The sequence below is a fragment of the Pelophylax lessonae genome (genome assembly GCF_965119305.1).
Source record: "Pelophylax lessonae genome assembly, chromosome: 2".
Lineage (NCBI taxonomy): Eukaryota > Metazoa > Chordata > Amphibia > Anura > Ranidae > Pelophylax > Pelophylax lessonae.
Genome location: NC_138769.1, coordinates 444,741,965 through 444,764,016, shown reverse-complemented (window position 1 = coordinate 444,764,016; position 22,052 = coordinate 444,741,965). Strand labels below are relative to the sequence as shown.

Sequence of the window (22,052 nt, the reverse complement as noted above, 5' to 3'; positions counted from 1 at the left end):
TTCTGTGTTCTTTTGATTACCACATATCCCAATTGAGAGTAGTGGAGTTGTCATCTTTGACAGTCTCTCTATTTGAGAACCTGCAGCCATTACTGAAGTTGATCCCAACTTAAAGGGCAAATGCGCAATGACCTATTAGTATATAAGTCTATTGATGGAGGTGAACATTATCGTTTAAGAATTGTTTGCACAAAATAAGAATGCATGTTTTTGGACTGCTTTTCACATTTTTGCATGAAGTCAAGAGAAGAGTTAAAATATGCATGTTGAAGTTTTTGTTTGGACTGGTTTCCATAAACTGTCCTGACACATTTATGTTAGATAAGTCCACGTAAGGGGGTCACACCATTTCTGTTTGATCATATTTATGAATGTCACTGTATATTTGGGTATATTGTATTAATATAACCTGTAGTGTAGGTATTCATACCAAAAGGAACACCAGTGTGTAGAAGTTGTTCACTTTAAAATCTAGAAAGGAGAAAAGCTGCAAGCTCAGTGTCCAAGACTCCCTGCCACATCCCTAATAAAGTTTAGAAACAGAGAAGAAGCTCCCCCATGGGACTTTCAAGACAGCACACAGTAGAGAGGTATAAAAAGTCAAAAAAGTTGATTAAGTACAAAACATAAGTGATAAACATCACAGTACAGTCGAGAACAATAAGTAAGTCACACAATATATGCAATGCTAGAAACATCCACTTAGAGGTCGGAACCCAACTGGATCTCAATGAGGAGACCCACGAGAATAGAGGGTTCACAACAAATCCCAACATGTTTCGGAATATAGCATTGCTTCTTCACTGGGGAGTGGGATGAAAGCACGATACTTTAATATTGTATGGTAATGCTCAATGGTAAGTGGCATACACCTGAGTAAAACGTGCCCCTTCGCATACAAAACTTTCCAAGGTCATCCAGAAAACTTGGGCGTATGATGAACTGTAGGGAGTGAGTGATAGCCAGGTATAAATCCGAGGGCCACACATGGGAGCTAGCAAAGATCAAGAAGGCGCGGGAACCATTCATTCAGTTAGTAACTATGCCAGAAAGGAGGTACAATGGTTCACCTGACTGAATGAATGGTCCTGTGCCTTCTTGATCTTTCAGATCAAGATTTTTCTTGTTCTTTCTTTCTTTCAGGGCCCCTATGTGTGGCCCTCGGATTTGCACCCGGGTCTACAACTCATTCCCTACAGTTTTCTGGATGGCCTTGGGAAGTTTTGTATGCCAAGGGGCACGTTTTACTCAGGTGTATGCCACTTACCATTGAGCATTACCATACAATATTAAAGTATTGTGCTTTCATCCCACTCCCCAGTGAAGAAGGAATGCTATATTCCCGAAACATGTTGGGATTTGCTGTGAACCCTCTATTCTCGTGGGTCTCCTCACTTTGAGATCCAGTTAGGTTCCAGCCTCTAAGTGGATGTTACTAGCATTGCATATATTGTGTGACTTACTCATTGTTCTTAATTGTACTGTGATTTTTATCACTTTTTATGTTTTGTACTTAATAAACTTTTTTGACTTTTTATACCTCTCTACTGTTTGCTGCCTTGAAAGTCCCATGGGGGAGCTTCTTCTCTGTTTCTAAACTTTAAAATCTTGCCCAAAATATGCTGACCATTACCTTTGACTTTTAACCTATACCTGACCCAAACACTAACCCTGACACTGACCTAGATCAAACCTTGATCTAGCTATTTTTTATTTATTTTACTTTTTTTTTAACATATTGTTTTCTTTTCTCTCTGTAAGGAGAAAGATACAATGTATCTCTCCCCTCCATTCACAGGGAGAGTAACACATGGGTGGGCTTCACAGTGACTGATCACTCTGATAACCAACCAGAGGCTATCACAGTGATCAGGTGACCCGGAACAAGGAGTTTCGGCCACTGATCGCTAGTATGGGAGCCAAAGCTGTTGATGAGACCCTAGTCTCTGTGCTGGGAGTGCACTGTACGGTATGCTCCCAGTCCAGTGGCCCCTCATATATGCGTACTATCGGCGCGACGGAGTTAATTTATTCCTGTGCATTAAAAAAGAGATTTGAATTCAGACCCTGAAATATCAAGATACACGCAAAATAAACATGTGCCAATCAAAAAATTGGTAGTCATGTTGCAGTATATTAAATTCTTAAACATCAGATTGTATTTCATTGGCCATATGTTGCCCACTATTTACTTTTTAGATTACAGTTCTAATTTGTGATATGTCATATAAGTAAACATTTGCCTAATGTGGTTTATTGTGTAACAATGCATTCATACATCATACCAGCAAGTTAAATTTCTATACTAATTCCTTACTGCCATCAAGTCATCTTTCTATTGAAAAAAAGGAACCAAACTTCCAGACTAAAATCAGTTGGCTAAAAAACAAAAGCTAGACAGATTTATTGTTCATATTTTAGGCCTCGCATGAACTTGTTTTCATAAAGGCTGATGAAGCCTGATGATGAAAATATAAAATTAATTAAGAGCGGACATTGATAAATATAGCCCCCAATATAAACTTACATTATTAAAGCAGTGTTAAACCCAAAAGCATAATATATTTCAGCTTACCAATCCTTAGCTATAGTGGCTGTGTTAGTTTTCTTTTTTTTAGGCTTTTTTTCCCCTTTATTTTCTCCTTTTGATCCAACCAATAAGTCTGATCTTTTTATTCAACTACCTTTAACAGACCAATCTGACTAGCAAAAGAGAGAAAGTGTAAGGGTTGAGAAAAACCAATTACCACTGTCAAGGGTGCTTACAATGGCCAGCTTTTATTCATTTATGTAAAACGTAAAACCTTAATCCCAAAATGAAACAAAAAACTGTTATTGTAACAGTGTTAAGCTTGCATTTGGCAATAATTTGTCAAGTCAATCTAAATCTGCTAGTGCATCTAACACTACCCTCTGTCTAATCTGACAATGCTGCGTTCAAATGGTGGCTCCATTGCTTCTGCAGTGAAGTGGAGAAACGCTAAAACGGGAAATGCGTTACTGGCTGGATCACTAGATGAGAACAAGTGAGAAAAGGCCCTAAAAAATAAATACAGATGCCACTTTTAGGGATTGGTAATCTGGTTTTGGGTTAAATACCGCTTTAAATGATACTAAAGTCATATTTTATAACTGAGATAAAACAAAGGTTTATACTTACGTGCTCTGTGTAATGGCATTACCTCTTCTTCTGGGGTCCCCTGCCAACACTATCTGTTCCTCCTCTTTTCTGAGTGGCCCCATAGCAAGCTGTGTGCTATGGGGGCACTCGTATGGCCGTGCTTCCAAGCTGGGCCATGTTTGTTAATCAGCACACACAGGATGCTCCTTCAAGCTCCCTTCTCACAGGATTTGACTGACAGTAGCAGGAGCCAATGGCTACCTCTTCTCACAGTAAAGCCTGTGAATGCAGGATGAGAGGAGAGTAGGGCTGCCGGAGGGGATAGTGCTAGATAAAGAGTGGTGTCAGATAAGTAGTTAGAACAGGAGGAAGCAGAGATATGGGAATGTTTTTTAACCGCTTGCCGACCGCCGCACGACTATTTACTGCGGCAGTCAGCCCCCTACAGGCAAACCAACGTAGGGCTAAGTCACTCGCCTACGAGCCTCTAGGGGGCGAGCGCACGCCGCCGGAGGCGCGCTCCCGTCAACACTCGTTCACTAACATCCCCGCGCGAGTGACCGGCGGCTCCGATGTCCGCCGGTCACTCGCGATCTCCCGCTGGAGAGGGAGAAAGGCAGGCGCCTGATGTAAACAAAGCCGCCTGTCATTCTCCCTGATGTAACTGCAGAGATCACACAATCCTGCTATGTAAGATCCCATGTCTCTATGGTTACATCACAAGCCACGCCCCCCCAACGGTTAGAATCATGCCCCTAGGGATACATTTAACCCACTGATCACCAATAAAGTTAACCCCTTCCCTGCCAGTGTCATTTTTACAGTAACAGTGCACATTTGCGCAAACCAATCAAAATACGCTTATTGCGATTTTTTTTACCAAACATATGTAGCAGAAAACAAATTGGCCTAAAATGTTAAAAAATTTAGATTTTTACATTTTTTTGGGGGAATTTCATATGGAATTTCATATAAAAAAATGTGAAAAATATTGTTATTTTTTCAAAATTGTCGCTCTTTTTTTGTTTATAGCGCAAAAAGTAAAAATCGCACAGGTGATCAAATACCACCAAAAGAAAGCTCTGTTTGTGGGAAAAAAAGGACGTCAATTTCATTTGGGTACGGCGCCGCACGACCGCGCAATTGTCTATTAAAGTCACGCAGTACCGAATCGCAAACTAGGCCCTGGTCTTTGAGCAGGAAAATCCTCCGGGGCTTAAGTGGTTAACTTAATGCAGGGAATGTTTTAGGGTAAAAAAAAAAAAGTTTGCCTTTATAACCACTTTAAATTTTGTGGCAAAACTCCACACTTTGCTACACACTGTTACTCCATGTCTGGGTATTGGCAGGTTCCACATTAAAATCAGTAGTGAACCTAATTCTAGCGGGCAGCAAGTTGCAAGAAAATTAAAGTTAATTGATCTTCACATGGAAGTAAGATTTTAATTTAACCTATTGCCCTTAACCCAGAACTAAATAATATGTTATTTGTTTCAAAGCATGAACATATTGCAGACTTCTACAATGTTTTATAACTTATTCATGCATGCCATACACTAACCTTGCTTTTTATTGTATGGAGGGTTTTCACAAAAAGTTTCCTACCGTAATCATTTTAAATGCTCAAGAAATTAAATTTAAAAAAATTAACGCAGATCTTACATTAAGATCTTAGATTAAAACAGAATATTTTCTGCAATAATGTATACACCTATACAGAATATCTACCAACCACTAATATAATATATACAATGTACACATGACATTCCTTACTTTACCTGCTTGTCTTATTTGTGTCGGTAGGACTTCGTGGCCATAATCATTGCTGGCTATGCACCTAAAATCTGTGCTGAAATCCTCTTCTTCAATGTTCTCAAAGATGAGTGGGACCTCAAAGTACTGACCAGTGGTATCAGTAGTCTTTCTGCAATGCAAAGGAGATATTCGTGTTTAGCCAGAAGCATACAGATGTTTTACCGCAGGGCATTGAGCCCATGAACATAGATTTGCTAATTTACACCTTACATTGAGGCATGCAAGTTAAATTTTAAAATCACATACAAACACATGTATTGTGCAATAAAGCCTTTTTGTATTGAAGGTATTTTGTGCAAAAACTAATGTGTCCAATCTATTTACGGTTATAGTACAAAATACTTACTGCAATGTACCTTGTACCACACGACCATCTGCAGAGAATTCATCCACAAAAGAGTGATTTGCCAGCCACCACACCATAAGACCGCTTTCATCAGGACCAGTAAACACCTTGCACGGAATGACTAACTTGGAACCTTTGGGAGAATTAAAAAATAAACCTTTAAAGAGGTTGTAAACCTAAAAAAAATTTTTTCTTCTTTTTGCAACCTGTAAGAGAAACACATAATGAGCTAGTATGCACCGCATACTAGCTGATTATGAAATACTTACCTTAGAACGAGCCCCCGCCGTGCCATCCGCTTACCTGTATGACGGGCGACATGTCCAGTCGCCCATCTTCCGGGATCGCGGCATCCGGCCATCTGATTGGCCGGAGCCGCGGTGACGTTACTCCCGCGCACGCGCCGGAGCCGACAGTCACGGCACAGGTCTCTGAAGGAACGGCACCAGCGGCCATTCCTTCAGAGCGCATGCGCCAGTGACGTCACTGGCTGCATGTAAGGTAAATATCTCCTAAACGGTGCATGTTAAGGAGATATTTACAGTACCTATAGGTAAGCCTTATCATAGGCTTACCTATAGGTAGAAGTGTCAGAGGAGGGTTTACTTCATCTTTAAAAGGGCTGTTATAAACTATGGGGGAGATTTACGACAACTGGTACACTCAGAATCTGCTGCAGCTGTGCATGGTAGACAACAGTGGCAATAAGGGGCGCAGGGGCGGCGCCACTGCCCCCCCCCCCCCAAAGTTAGTTTGCCAAAGAAAAAAGCTACCTTAACATGTTAAAAACTGTTAGCCATATTATCATGAATGAAACTATTTCGTTCATATGTGTGTGCACTGTGCAAGGCGCTGGACTAATGGGTGTCTATTAGGCCCGTAAACTTTTGAAAAGCATGTGATTTAAAGCTGAGCTCTATAATTGGCATGTTTCAGATTGTCCTTGGGGGCGCAGAACCCTCCCATTTTCGATTTTAGCGAATCAATAATTGTGATCACATCACTTCCAGGTTCCGGCTTCTCATCCCGTGGAAGGCAAGGTGTCCTCTGGTGCGGACCTGGAGGGGGGAGCACGAACAGTGATTTCACCATTCACCATTTTAATTTTTCAGTTTGCGCCCCCTCCAAAATATTTTGCACCAGCCACCTCTGGTAGCTAATCAGCTTCTAACTTCAGCTTGTTCAATTAGGCTTTTGCAATAAAACCGGGAAGGTGATTGGTTTCAATGCAGAGCTGCACCAGATTTTGCACTGTTTTAGTAAATAAACCCCATTTAAAAAATAATAAATGCATATCTTTTTGCATGTAAAAAAAAAATGAGCATTTATTTTTTTACTAAGAGCCTGCAAAACATTGAACCCGCGATGAGCAGATTGTGGGACTCCTGCGGACTGTGTAAGCTGTCTGCTCATACCTTGTATGAGCAGGTATACACATAGACAGGAAGCATCAATGAACTACCTAGAGTGATCAACAGCGCCCTAGTAATTTATTGAGAGCTACAAGCCATCAGCCGCAAAGGGTGTCGGTACTTGTAGTTCTCCCATTCACAGAACTCTGTGAATGCCTGCAGTGAATCCACTGCCTGTAGTGACACTGAGCTGGGGATCTTCTCACAGATTTTGCTGTTACAATTAAAAAAAAAAAAAAGTGGCTCGTCAGGGCTCTACCTGCCCTGCTGCATTTTTTTTAAATTGTGACAGCATGATTGGGGAGAGGATCTCTGACTCCCTGTCACTACAGGCGATTGATCGACGAGACATTGCAACAGTGGGAATTGTGTTATATGTTCCACCCTAAAAACAGGTGGAACATGCAACATGTTCCCAAAGGTGAACTTATCTTTTAAGAATAATAGTTCCCCAGAATCCTTTTATAGAATCCACTGCAAATGTATTTACATCATGATAGATAAAACTTAGTCACTCTTATTCTAAGGAATAGAGATCAGGCAGATTCTGGTGCTTATTCACCTGATGAGTCAATAATTAAGATTTTCACTTGTTCCTCTATGACCTACATACTCCCCTTGCGTGTCAGTATGAAAGATATTTCCTGAACTCCGTCTCTATAATCCATTATTATTAGAAATGAGTCATACCTATGGCAGCAGCTATAATCTTTCGACTTGGTTGAACAATGACAGGATGTCTTCTCTTGTGATCTGGATATAGCAAAAGAAATTTAGAGGTGTTAAAAAACATGTTTAAAGGTACTGTATGTGCATTCAAAGCAAATGGGAACAAGACTTGAATTTGAATTTCTCTCCACAACAAAAATGTAGAATCCTACACTACGCCCTAAAAGCCTTTGAGCAAAAAACTAAGAAACCAAATTAAAGGAACTTTCTAGGTGGTGCAGAAGACCAACGATCATCACATATAAATCATTTCCTGACTCCACAGATAATTGCTGAAGAGATAAGCAAATGGGAACAAGACTTGAATTTGAATTTCTCTCCACAACAAAAATGTAGAATCCTACACTACGCCCTAAAAGCCTTTGAGCAAAAATCTAAGAAACCAAATTAAAGGAACTTTCTAGGTGGTGCAGAAGACCAACGATCATCACATATAAATAATTCCCTGACTCCACAGATAATTGCTGGAGAGATAAGACCAAGGGTTCAGCCTTACACATATTTTGGCCCTGTCCACTATTGAGACCCTTCTAGACTGAGGTCAGAATGACTTCCCAAATTCACGTACTTTATCATATCAGACTGTTCGTTATTTTTCCTATTGCATCACTCCTCAATTCCCATTAAAACTTACAAGAGATCTGTATTCTGTCATCTCCTAAACATGACCAAATTCGGGATCCCTATGAAAAAAAAATTAATGGCCCCCTTTGGCTTCGCAAAGTCCATGATATAAGGTGTATGGAGGACTTTGTCCTTTCTTCACAAAACAAACAGGAAATTTACAGGAAAACTTGGTTCTATTTGACTGATTTTACACACCCAGAAGAAGGTAAAACCTTTCTAGTTGGGAGCCTTAAAGTTGAATTTCACTGTATCTGAGCACCACAAGCCAAAAACACTATTTAAATTTAATTCATTTTTACTATTCAAGGCAACCCCCAGCCCCCCCCCCCCCCAATCCATCCAGGTCTCCAATTGTATTTTGTTGAGAAAAACACCCCCTAGCATTTCTGCCTGTGGCCATCTTGAATAAGGGCAGGTGATTAATGTAGAATTTACTTAGTGGATTCCATCTGCTCTTAGCTCAAGCATGCATGCAGGAGAGTGTGCTTAGCTGAGAAAACCCTCCTCCTCTCCACCCCTCCTGAAGACTCCTGGGATGTATGACATTATTTTCCTAGGCAAGAAACCAGGAAGCAACTGAAGAAATGTGAAAAAAGGTTTAAATTAAGTAAATACGATAAACTTTCCAATCTATTTATTAATGCTAGCAGCATGAGGATTAAAAATAATCAATGTTGATTGGGAGAGTGAAGTTCCACCTTAATACCTTTCTTTGCTACTTCTCCTAAATCCTCAAGGGGAACCCCATTCCCTTCCTGTATCCTGCCTTCCTGCCTCTTGATCCACCCCCCTCTCTTTTTTTTCTTTATCTCTCCCTTTTTCTTTTCTCTTCTTGCCCTACAGTATGTTTACGCTCCACTATTTTCCTTCCTACTCCTCTGTCAGCCAGGTGAATACCATGCGGACATGTTTTCCTGTAATTATTTTCTTTCCCTTTCTTTTTCTTCCTAATTTTCCCATTCCTCTGCTCTTTTTAAAGAAAACTGAACAGTGGGTTGTACGGGAATTAATTAGAGCCCTTTGTGTGTCTTCAGGTCATACTCACCTTTTCTCATGTTTTTTAGGAAATAGTATTTACCCCACCCCAATTATGTGACTGCATTTTACTTGTAATAGCAGATTCCCCATTGTGTATGCACAGATTTCATGGCTGTATTGTGTAATCCTAAAACTGATCCTAAATAAAGAATTGAAAAGGTACGGTATGTGCAAACATTTAAAACTGCATTCCAGCCTTACCTCCCATCAATGATTATTCTGATTTCACCGCAAAGCGTGATGTTCTCCCAGGGTGCATTGGAAAATGTAGCAACTCATGTAGAGCCAGCATTTTCTCCTAACTAAAGGACATCCAGCAATATCTAGCTCTTTCCACCCCAGCCTTACTGTCCTTGGCCCACCCCTTTCCTCATTGGATTTCTGTTCTTTCAATCATGGAGGCTCGGCTTCACATATGCATGTTATTGCAGGTTTCTGTTTTCAGTAAGCTTTTTCAACCAATGAAAAACAAAAAAGAAAAAAAAAAAAAAAAACATACAATCCCATTTACACAATCCTATACCCACAGTTGATCCAGAAGGTGGCAAAAAAAAAAAAAAAAAACTCCAGCGAGGCATGATCCAATTTGCTACAGCGGGGGAAAAATCCCTTCCTGATCCCCCAATAGACAATCGGATATTCCCTAGATCAACTTTACTTATAAATGTGAGTACCCAGTTATGTTATGTTTATTTAGGAAATAACCCAGGCCTTTTTAAAGCAATCTACTGAGCTAGCCAGAACCACCTCTGGAGGGAGTCTATTTCAAATTTTCACAGCTCATACTGTGAAGAAACCTTTCCGTATTTGGAGATGAAATCTGTTTTCCTCTAGATGTAAAGAGTGCCCCCTTGTTCTCTGTGATGACCCTAAAGTGAATAACTTAACACCAAGTTCACTATATGGACCCCTTATGTATTTGTTGATCAGAACCCCCCTTAATCTCCTCTTCTCAAGACAGAATAAATTCAGTTCCTCGAATCTTTCCTCATAGCTGAGCTTCTCCATGCCTCTTATCAGTTTGGTTGCCCTTCTCTGCACTTTCTCCAGTTCCCCGATATCCTTTTTGTGAACTGGTGCCCAAAACTAAACTGCATATTCAAGATGAGGTTTACTAATGAATATAAAAACAACAGTCTTTGCTGCCCCAAGGTGGAAGGTCTACATACCCCACACTTCAAGGATCATGGCTTTTAGACCTTCCCTGGTCCTCAAGTATTCAGCAAAATTCAAATAAAATTACCTCGCTTCATTCTCTTGATTGGCTTGCTTGACCATAAAATAAATTGTGAAGATGTACAGGCACGCATAGATAAACAGGCTTCAAATAGGAAACCTTGACGCGGTTCACACAAAGTACTTAAACGTAAGCAAGACAAACAAGAGAATGAAGTGGATTTTATTTTTCTGAAATTTTGATGAATATGTGCTAAAAAAAATAACCTAGTGATGATGTCACTGGGTGCAAAAAAAGGTATGCAAAAAAAGGTAAGGATTTTAGTTAATATGTTTATTAGCATGTTGATGAGGGAGGAAAGGAGGAACAAAGTAAGGCAAAATATAAGCAGATTAAACTTCAGCTTTACTGACACATCGTAATGAGTGCTTCTTTTTCCTCTGTATATTCTTTTCAGTCACAGGCCGCATACAACATCCCAGTTCATTATATTGTGTAACCAGAAATAACAGAACAGAAATGACCTAACATAACCTCAATGCAATAAAAGTCCTAGGAAGCTAGAAATTACCTATAATTTGCAGCTGTATAATCCTGGAAACTGAGAAGTCTCTGTTCTCATGAGTGAAGTCCAACTGACATTTATAATACCCGGCATCGTCATGATGTACATTGTTTAATAAAGCATACGTAGTACCATCGAAATACTGAAATCTGGAGTTTTCATCCAACATAGCTTCTCCATTCTAATCAAAAAGAAAAAAAAATAGACATGCTAAGAAATAAGAGGATCCATTTTGATTGCCTAAAATGTACATACAAAATTAACCCTTGAGATGACAAGAGTGTAACTTCTCAGGTCTTTTTTCCTTTTAGGCTGGGCTGCACTGCACAAATCCACCTTATTGGTCTTTGTTGGTAGTCTGGTGACCTGAGAACTTCTTTTACTTACCTGTTAATAATAAAGGAGAGGTGTTCCAAACGCTTCCACCTCATTTTCATGTGGAAATAGGACGTTTCCTGAAGCTAGCGTTCAACTTCAGACTTGCCTTGGAAGCTATGTGCACATGTAAAGTATTATTTTTTTTTTTACTTAACTTTATTTAAACATGTCTTTACCTTCTTGAAATTGGAGAACTGTTCTGTGCATAACACTGTAAAAACAGTGGAGGTATAGAGGATGTATGGTCTGATTTATTACAGATTTTTTATTTCGGGCTCATTTATACCATCTGGGTTGATTTTGGCAGATCAACACAGATTTAACGCCAGGGCACATAGAAAGAAAGGGCCCCTGATAAGGCAGTACAGCCAGCCCTCCTGTACTGGGCCCAGGCCTTGTCAGTTGAAAAGGGGGGGGCCCCAGGCACCTGCCGAGCACAGGAAGGCTGGCAAGACTGCCCTATTGGTGACTCTTGTGAAGTGCTGCCGGCTTCTACTTTTATTTTCTCCCCCAGCTTCACTGCAGAGGGATTAGTTCTAGTATCTGCACTCCCTGCTGTCTGGGACCCCTGTGTGTCCCTTTCCCCGCAGTGCTGCAGGTTTCACTCTTCTCCTGCCGGCAGCTGCTAAGGGCACACAGGGGGGGCTATTTCAGGTTGGTGAGCGGGGGGCTCACCATCCTGAATGAGCACACCATCCTGAATGAACACAGTCAGCGATTGGTACCGATCACTTACTGTGGGGGTGCTGGTATTGCCTGCATAGCACTATTCACTTGATTGTATAATTCCTTCAATGGCTGCAAAGTATAGCATCACGCCCATTGCATGTGAGCAAAAAAATGGATTTTTGTAAAATCTTACCGTAAAATCCTTTTCTCTTAAGCTCATTGACAGACGTAGTCCTCCTTGATTAATATCAACTCGGGTTATACTGCCCTCTACAGGAGTAGGACTAGACAGGAAAGAAAACGTTCTGGCCACACCCTAGGGGCAGTCCCAGAGGGTATATCCTCTCACTTCCTGCTACAGCAAATCAGTTATGTCACAAAGCAGTGTTTAGAGAATTTAACCCAACCCAACTCAAAAACAGAGGGGCGGGTACTACGTCTGTCAATGAGCTTAAGAGAAAAGGATTTTACGGTAAGATTTTACAAAAATCCATTTTTCTCTGTCGCTCATTGACAGACGTAGTCCTCCTTGATTAATATCAACTCGGGACGTCCCAAAGCAGTGCCACAAATGAGGGGTGGGATAATGGAAATCAAAATCCAATCTAGAAGGCCCAACCGGTGCCAACTAGAAGTTTTAAAGGCTCATCAATCACACGATGAGACTCAACTGAAATTCCAACGGAAAAAAACCCTCGAGGTAGACCACCGGTCTCCTCAAATTGCGGCCTGCAAAACCTTGCGGCCAAATGAGGCATCCGCCGATGCCATCACATCAACTTTATAAAATTTTGTAAAGGTATGAACCGACGACCAGGTAGCCGCCTTGCACACCTGGACCACTGACGCCTGATGGCAGTAGGCCCAGGAAGTACTGAGCGCTCGAGTGGAGTGCGCCTTAACAGGGAACGGAGGATTCCGACCCTTAATCGAATAAGCCTGTACCACCGTCTGTCTGATCCATTTGGAGATAGTCGCGGCAGATGCAGGCAACCCCTTTCTGGGGCCATCCGTGATCACAAAAAGTGAATCCGTTTCACGGAACGATTCCGTAGCCTTCAGGTATACCCTGATTGCCCGAACCACATCCAAGGAATGCAACGCATATTCCTGAGGATGATTGAGCTGAGGACACAAGGAAGGTAGCACAATATCTTCATTCAGATGAAAGTCTGAAACCACCTTAGGAAGAAAGGATGGCTTCGGATGAAGAACTACCTTATCCCTATGAACCACAAGGTATGGGGAATGGCATGATAATGCAGCCAGTTCTGACACCATGCGTGCAGAAGTGATAGCCACCAAGAAGGCCACCTTCTGGGATAATGTAAGCAAGAGGATCTCCCTGATATTTTCAAAGGGAGGTTTCTGCAGAACCGACAAAACCAAATTAAGATCCCAGGGCGGTAAGGGCGCGCGCACTGGCGGAGCTAAGTGCCGCACCCCCTGGATGAAATTCCGCACCAAGGAATGAGTAGCCAGCGGCTTCTGAAAGAAGATTGCTAATGCTGAAACCTGACCCTTGATAGTGCTCAAGGATAGTTTCTGCTCAACCCCCTTTTGCAGAAAAGCCAAAATTCGGGTCACCGAATAGGTACGTGGGGGAAATCCCAACGATTCACACCACGCAATATAAGTCTTCCATGTGCGATAATAGACTTTGCTAGAAGTCGCTTTCCTTGCTTTAATTAGATTAGGAATAACTGAAGCTGACAATCCCCTGTCCTTCAGTACCTGGGTCTCAATGGCCAGGCCGTTAAAACCAGCGACTGTAAAGCACGATGGAAGATCGGTCCTTGAGACCACAGATCCTCCCTGAGAAGAAGTCTCCAAGGAGCGTCTGCGACTAGCCTGCCCAAGTCGGCGTACCCGGCTTGACGAGGCCAGCCCGGAATTACCAGGATAACTGGAGTTCCCTCCACCTCTATCCTGTGGAGAAATCTCAGCAGTAACTTGAGAGGGGGGAAGACATACAGTAGCTGATACTGCCCCTACGGGGCGCTCAGCGCGTCTGCTGCGTCCGCTAGAGGATCGCGGGTGCGAGCCCTGTTGAGCCAACCTGCCAACAGATCCATATCCGGGGTGCCCCAATGAAGGGACAGCTGGTGAAATACCTCTGGATGAAGAGACTATTCCTCTTGATCCAGAATCTGACGGCTGAAATAATCTGCCTGTCCACCCCCGTGATAAATATCGTGGAGAGAACTAGAACAACTGTTCCCCCAATAAAGAATGTTGGCCATTTCTATGGCTGCCAGGGCACTCTTGGTGCCCCTTGGTGATTGACATAAGTCATGACCGTGGCATAGTCCGATTGGATCCGAACCGGACTGCCCTGGAGCTGCTCGGTCCAGTAAATCAGACAAAGTCTGATCGCTCTCAATTCCAACACCTTTATCGGTAACCTGGAATTTATCAGAAGAAATTTCTTCCCCTGGCTGAGCATCAGAGACCGAAGCCACCAGACCAGAGCCTCCCTGGTCTGCTCGCTCAATCGGATCCGATTGTCCAGGGAATCGGGATTCCGATTCCATATGAGAACAATCTCCTCTTTCGAGAATTCGGGTATGAGACTGGGCAAACGGTACTGCCTCTAAGGAGGCGACCATCAATCCCAGCCAGTTGACGGACAGCAACATCCGAATCATTGACTGAATCTTGTGGAGTTTCTCCGCCTGGAGAAACACTCTTGCCAAGGATGTATCCAAAATTAGGCCCAGATAGTTCAGTCTCCTGGTGGGAACCAGAGATGATCTTTGGGAAAAGCAAAGAAAACGCTGATGTCCTGCGAAGATGGGGATATGAAGATAGGCATCCTAAATGTATATGGACGCCAGGAAATCCCCCTGAAGCAGGGAGGCCACCACTGTATGGATGGACTCCATCTCTTCCAAGACCAAAATTGGACGCACCTAGCCCTTTCTCCTGGGCACTGTGAACAGGTTCGACTAGAACTCCTCCAAGGAATGGGAACTACCACTGCTTGTTGCATCAAGCTGTTCCTCGCAAAGCTTTTTAAGCGACCCGGGGATGTCGAATATTGGAAGGGAAGAATCGCACCGGTGGAAGTGATCGAAACTCGATCTTGTATCCCGACCATATGACCTTGCGAACCCCTTTATCCGGGATTCTGGAAAGCCCTGGATCCGGAAACCGGTGAAGACGTCCCCCCACCCTAGAGATGGGTGGGGCCCATTCTGTCAATCCAACGAGATAACAGTGGCTTTATTTAGTCTGAAAATCGGTGAGTCCACTATTGGTGGTACCGTCCATCTTTGTAATGAGGGATTCCTCAAAATGATAGCGCCTAGCAATGCGTTTGGAAATAGCAGGGGCTCGTTTACGGAAGCCCCTATTTGGGCAAGGGAAACCCTTCACCATTTTGGTAGGCTTGCTAGTACCAAAAAAGAAATATGAGTCTCAGCTACCTCTGCCGGTGTAACCTCAAGATTTAAGGTTTCCCGGCAATGGCAAGCTCAGAATCCGTATCTGAAGTATCAGAAGACATAGGGGTAGGCGGGGGTCGCTCTTCTTGACCCCCGTCCCTGATAGGCTACCTCCACCCGGGATACCAAAGACTCCAAAACTGCTGATAATGCATCATCACAAGTGGGATACTGGAGGGTCCTGCGGCCACCCCGAGGGGATCAGGTGGGGATACATGAGTGGCAGGGTTCATGTAACAAGACACTTGCCAGCAAACACAAAAAAATTAATTGCAAAAAAAAAAACATTTTTTTTTTTTTAACTTAGTCCCCCAGCGCAGTAGCGCCCCTCAGTCTACCTGCTTGGACCCCTCAGAAAGAGAGAGAGAGAGAGAGAGAGACCCCAAGGCTCACCTGATGCACAGAAGTTTCTTATCAAACTGCTTCCAGCACTGTCTGTTACAGACAGGAAGTCTTTGGCTTGCTTTCCCTGGGCCAAGGAGGCGGCTCCGCCCCTTTACACGCCTTCCGGCGCCTCCCAATTACTCCACGAGGTGTTTGGTCACCTCAAACATGGCCGCCCCCATGCTGGAGACACGAGGCTACGCCAATATGGCGGCCTCGTGCGATCTGCAGGAAAATGGCGGCGGCCTGTGTAGGATAGCGGCGGCTTGCAAGCTAGCAGCGGCCTGCGGGATGTGTGCATTCGGCCTGTGCGGCCTGCGGAAGTGCCTCGGCCTGCGGGAGGTGTCCTCGGCCTGCGGGAGGCTGTGTGGCCTGTGGAAGTGACCGGCTTTCTGGAGGGATGGCGATCTGTGGCTGCAGTAACTCAGGCATAGGCATCGGCCTGTGTACACACTAGACAGGTAGGATACCTCTATACCTCAATAGTAATGCCTCTTAGTAGTCTGCCACTGACTTCAGTCACCCTTACAGTCATATAGTGACTTTTAGATAGTCAGCTCCCAAACCAAGCCTCCTGGTTTCTATTCACAAAAATCACACTCAAATTGGGGGATCTGTGACCTGTTATAGGATAGAGGGGAGACCCAGAAAACCGAGTGTCCGACCATCCCAGAGAGGGGCCCGCGTCCACCAACAAACCCGAGAGGGGGAGAGGGGGAACATTCTACTCACCATACCGGAACCAGGCGGGCGCCAACTCCTGACAGAACCCCTCTCCACCGGGGTGGGGGGGCTGTCGACCAATACGGACGCCGTGACTCTGTTGGTCATTGGCGTCCAGGCGAGACGTTTAACTCGCAGGGTCAGTCCCCGTCCAGTGGGACTATGTCGCGGCCGACCCAGCGCGGAGCTATGGCCTGCACGCGCTCGTAGGCTGAACTGGGGTGACCACTGGATCTCAACATCCAGCCCGTCGCCCAGTTTCAGCGTACTTGCTTGAAGATCTCACAGAAACACTTGCCAGGACCAAAGATCCTAGCAAGGAATCTAGGTCCTTACTCCTAACTAGACAGAAAAAAACTGATTTGCTGTAGGAGGAAGTGAGAGGATATACCCTCTGGGACTGCCCCTAGGGTGTGGCCAGAACGTTTTCTTTCCTGTCTAGTCCTACTCCTGTAGAGGGCAGTATAACCCGAGTTGATATTAATCAAGGAGGACTACGCCTGTCAATGAGCGACAGAGAAATATCATTTGATATTTTCAGTGGAGGGGGGCCCTGCCAGGTAGTCTGTATGGGCCGCATGATTTCTATCAGCAGTCCTGGCCTTCTATACGCCCTGTTCACACCACAACACTACAGTGAGATGAGGCCCAGAATTTAATAAAGAATAATTTTGTGACATTTTAATAAAGTTAAAAAAAGAAGAAAATTCTAAACAACTGACAAGACCTTAAACCAAAACAGTGCCCAATCTGTAATACATCTGTAGCAATTTTATTCCTCACCATTAAACTAATAAAAATGCAATCTTATCTCATAGATTACCTTTTTTTTTTTTTGTAATATTTACTTGTTTTCTCTTCTTGTCAGAGCAGACGTGTCTGACTAATTGTCACGCTGTAGGGCTATTGCACATCCTGTCTAAGCTCAGGACTGATACCATACACTAATAAAAGTCATATAGCAAAAATGGTGTTGGAAACACATAAAATAAAATGAAATCCCCTGTTAGTTAACACAGTTTTATCCTCTTCCACCAGCTCCTAATGCCTTGAGCACCCTTCAGCGGCTCCTTACAGTCTGCCCTGCCACTCACATATCTGCTCTGGCAGGAAAAGCATACAAGTAAATAACAGAAAAGGCACCTATCCCTATTTACCAGTTAGTAGTGTAGATTTAGATATTAAAATTTCCGATTTTTATCTGTTTTTCTATGAATGCTAATTCCAGTAACCTACAGTAGAAAACACAGAATTCATTTTGTGATGGCTTGACTTTAAAAGCCTGAATTCTGATTTATTGCTATAGGTTACCACACTTATGAAATATAATCTATAATTCTTTATTAAATAAGGATTATAGCGTTCAAAGCCAAGCCAGCACAATTGTAAAAAAAGGCATGGGATGAACAGATTGAGATAAATAACTGGAAATAAATGTATTCCAGATTTATCCTTTTGTTCTAGGAATCCATTGTTTGATATATGGAAGATTAGGGACGTGCCTGCTGCATTCCATTTCATGTTGGGGTGATCTATAAAATATTTAAACTTTAAATCTTGAGTTACAAAATCCAGCAACACAAATAGTTTCATTATCTGTATATCTCACATTTTATTTACAGCCTGTCCAATGGTTCTTCTATCATCGAATACCCTTAGTTTGAGTCATGAAACCAACAGACCAAGATAAGATTACTTATTTTCAAATCTCATTGGATTCAACTAATATTAACATGTCTGAAAATAACAGCCAAGTGCCCTGGGCTTGTGCACAGCTTTATGAGTTTAACCTAAAGTGTAGAGATGAGCATAATGACCACATGGCCAGTATATCTTTCATTTGTATAATCAATATATTTGACCGTTTCTTGCTCCTAACCTGGCATTTGTCTGCATGGGAAGTTCTGTCCCTATACATGAGCTAGCCCACTGAGAAGGTTACAGGAACTGTAGAATAACAGCCCTAAAAAACAACCAGAGGAGGGAGAATGCATGCTTTTGGGTCTTTGGCTTAAAAAGTGTTGGCAGAAAACATAGGTAGGCAACATGCAAGCCAACACTAACAGCCCTGTACTTTTCTAATTATAGGAAAAAAGGGGGATTTCTTGAGCATGCCAACATCCTTGTCTTGATTTCTAATGATAAGATTACTTTAAGAAATATGGAAGAGAGTTTCTCACACACTGTTTAACAACTATTGGCCAACATCCATGGGGAACATTATTAGGACCTAAAAAAAAAGTTTAAAAAAAAAAAGTTTAAAAAAATGGTATGGCCTAATTTTAGCAGCCTGGTCTAGAACATTTAAGTAGCTCTTTCCCTTACCATAGAAAAAAGTTATTCCCATACTAAACTTTCTATATGAGAAAAATGGTGCCCCACCATACAAGCTTTCATTTCTAAACATAAGCAACTATCCTCTAAGAAAAATGTCAATAACTTTTAGAAGTTTGTTCATATTTATATGTAGCACCCTACAAGGTAGGTGCTAGGCAAAAGTATAGTGGGCCTTGGCTGCCTAACAGCAGGGCATTCAGCTTAAACGGGCTGAAGGTGTTGCCGGTAACAATGGCAGACCCATATCAGGCTCAATGCCTGGAAATCCTGCTACATATATTATTCCTGTGTTCTTACATATTAAAACATACATTTTTTTGATTGTCATAATTTGCATAATATAGCTTGAAAAAAGGACTATCTAAAGATGTTAAGAATGAGAAGTAAGGCCGAAGCTTTTTTTGTTATACTTCTCCTATGGATCACAGGAGTGCGGTTCGTTCTGCACTCCAGTGACCCGTTTTCAGCCGACATCCCGAAAGCCTGCTGCTGGCTGATGTCACTCAGCTGGTCCAGGCAGGGGAAAGATGGCGGCTTTACAGTTGGGATCCACCCACATGCCTGGATCAGCAGCTGGTTCAGCCTCTCAGTGAGCCGCTGAGAGACTGAGCCAGACGCTCGCTCCCTTCCCAGCCCAGTGCTCCAGTGAGCACTGGAGGGGCAGAGTGGAGAGCGGGTGACTGACAATCATGACTCTCTTCTTAGAGCGGAGGGGGAGAACTACTCATTCAGCGGTGTTTGATTGCTCAGTTCTCACTGCAGAGCCTGTGGGGGACAGATTCAGCATTGGATCGAAGCTGCATTAACCTAGGTAAGTATAATGTTTATTTATTTTTTTTAAAAACATACTTCTCTTCTAAAAAAAAAGAATAGGAGGTCTCAATTGCGATAATAGATTAGGTCTGGTAGGTAAACTTTTTTATTTTTATAGTATAACTAAAGGCAAAACTTTTTTCCTAGTTTTGGACAAAAAAAAGTTTAGAACACAGTCACATTTTTATTGCAGTCTTTGTCCCTGTAAAGAGATTCACCCTTTCTATTTGGCCTATTTAACATTAAAGTAGTTGTAAAGTCACATGTATTAATTACTTTGATTCTCTCTGTTTTAGGTCCCCATTCAGTACAGAGTGTGTATTTTCTTAAAACTATAATGCTAAATACCTTCTTTGCAGAGCCCTGCTCCCCTGATATCCTAGAAGAGGGAGGTAATGTGTCTAAATAGACAGCACATTAAAATAAAATCCAAAAAAGTGCTAAAGTGGAAAAAATATATATATAAAAGTCCAATCTTGAATTAAAATCAACAAAAAAAAAAATATATATATATAGTAAAAATATAGATTTAAATGCACAGTCCCATGATAGGATCAGCAATATAAACATATTGTTGAAAGCACAAAGTTCAGTGCACAGATGTGCACACAAATTTGGTGGTGACTTGAAAAGTGAAAAAGTGATCCAGTACAGTGCTCCAGAATCATCCACCACACCCCTGTGAAATGGACACTCACCAGAAAAGCTGGCTGCTGTTACAGCAGCAAACATTCACTCAGTGTAGATCTGCCATCTGTTGTGGGGAAGGCTGTTCAGCAACTCGCACCATCCAGATGCGGCTGTGGTAAATAAAGCTCACCAGGAGCTAGCTGAAGTCTCCATAGTGTAGTATTTATTGGACGTGTATGTTAAAAGCCAAAATAAAATATATCATAAAACCATATGACAATGGGTGCCACTTTCGACCCTGTATCGGACAGTGGCCTGACGTCAGCACTAGTGTCTCCTCCCCGATGCGTTTCATCCAATAGGACGTTATCAAGGGGTTCTCTAGTGTCAACTAAACTACAACTAAACTAGTTTATATAGCCTCTCAAAACTGCTCAAATCATTGTGTCTCCTTAGAAAAACTGCAGACAGGAAGTGACCTGTAAAAGTGAAAATGATGTGAGCAGTGATTTGAGCAGTTTTGAGAGGCTATATAAACTAGTTTGACATCTGACTAGAACCCCTAGAACGTCCTATTGGATGAAAATGCGTAGGAGAGGAGACATTAGTGCTGACGGTCTGGCCACTGTCCGATATAGGGTCGGTAGTTTTAAGTGTGAAAGTGAAAAGCACTCACTACAAACATCAGGAATATATAAACGTATATTTAAATAATAAAAAATGTAAATAAATAGTAATAATAATAAAATAAATAAAATAGTGATTGATCACTGGCTATCCTTTAACATTATTAACAAAAGATCAACGAATAAAGTTTGTTGATAGTCCTTCCTATATAGTTGTGGTCACAGATTTATTTGTTTTATACAGCAATTACTGGTGATCCTATATTAATTAAAAATAAATAAATAAAATAATACTAGAAAGTAATTAACTAAATAAATCAAATCATTTCAACTTTCCTCTCTATTTCATAATATGGACAAAAGGTAAATGCAGTGTTAAAAATATATATTACATGACATGAATGCTTTTTTATGTTTTCTTTGCATTGTTAGGCCCCTTTCACACTTGTGGACTGTTCAGATCCACCTGTCATTTTTTCAGGCGGATCTGAACGGATGCCCCATGTATCTCTATGGGTCATCGGATGTTAGCGGAGACATGTCCGCTGACATCCGATTTGATCCTTTCCGTCAAATCTGGACGGATGGAAACCCTATTTTCCATCCGTCCAGCGCATCGGATGGGATAGGATGAGAACGGACAGATGGCCAGTTCTTATCCGATTCCCCCATAGAGAAGAGTGGACCAGACAGCTCTGTCTCTGCACACAGCGCGGAGACAGAGCTGCCATCCGCCTGCTCAGCAGGGGATCGGCGGATCGATCCCCCGATGAGAAAAACGGAGTCCGCCGACGGACTCCGAGTGTGAAAGGGGCCTAATACTTTAAAATTCTTAAAAAAAAAAGAATACAAATAAAAAGTGTAAAACTGAAAGAAAATCCTAAATGTTAGGTTGGTCACCAGAACAGAAATAGATGGGAAATCCAATCCAATGAGTACACTAGTTCTGGTGAACAACCAGAAATGTATTCACTTTGGATGGATTCCCTCTCACTTCCAGTTTTGGCTAATGGAAATGCCCTCAATGGAAGACAAAATGCCAAAAAAAAAAAAAACCCTCCCTTGCGCTCTAAAATTAAAAAGAAAATCCTTTTGTTCTACTTTAAGACATCAGTTGCATGTGAAGTAATAATACAATTTTTCAATTACTAGAAGTTTACATGTTAAAAACACGCTGAACCAAAAAGATATATTTAACCATATTAAGTACCCTATG

General features: G+C 42.2%; 1 protein-coding gene across 2 annotated transcripts in view; it reads right to left on the bottom strand.

Moving 5' to 3' along the window:
* Window positions 1–22,052, bottom strand: part of LOC309547130 (interleukin-1 receptor type 2-like) — a 52,365-nt gene that overhangs the window by 15,540 nt on the left and 14,773 nt on the right. For both annotated transcript variants that reach the window (XM_082246918.1, XM_082246919.1), the window contains exons 5-8: window positions 10,837–11,011; window positions 7,385–7,447; window positions 5,283–5,415; window positions 4,900–5,045 (exon numbers count right to left, since the gene is read on the bottom strand). In XM_082246918.1, coding sequence (XP_082103044.1) covers window positions 4,900–5,045; window positions 5,283–5,415; window positions 7,385–7,447; window positions 10,837–11,011 — 517 coding nt within the window. The remainder of the gene's footprint in view (window positions 1–4,899; window positions 5,046–5,282; window positions 5,416–7,384; window positions 7,448–10,836; window positions 11,012–22,052) is intronic.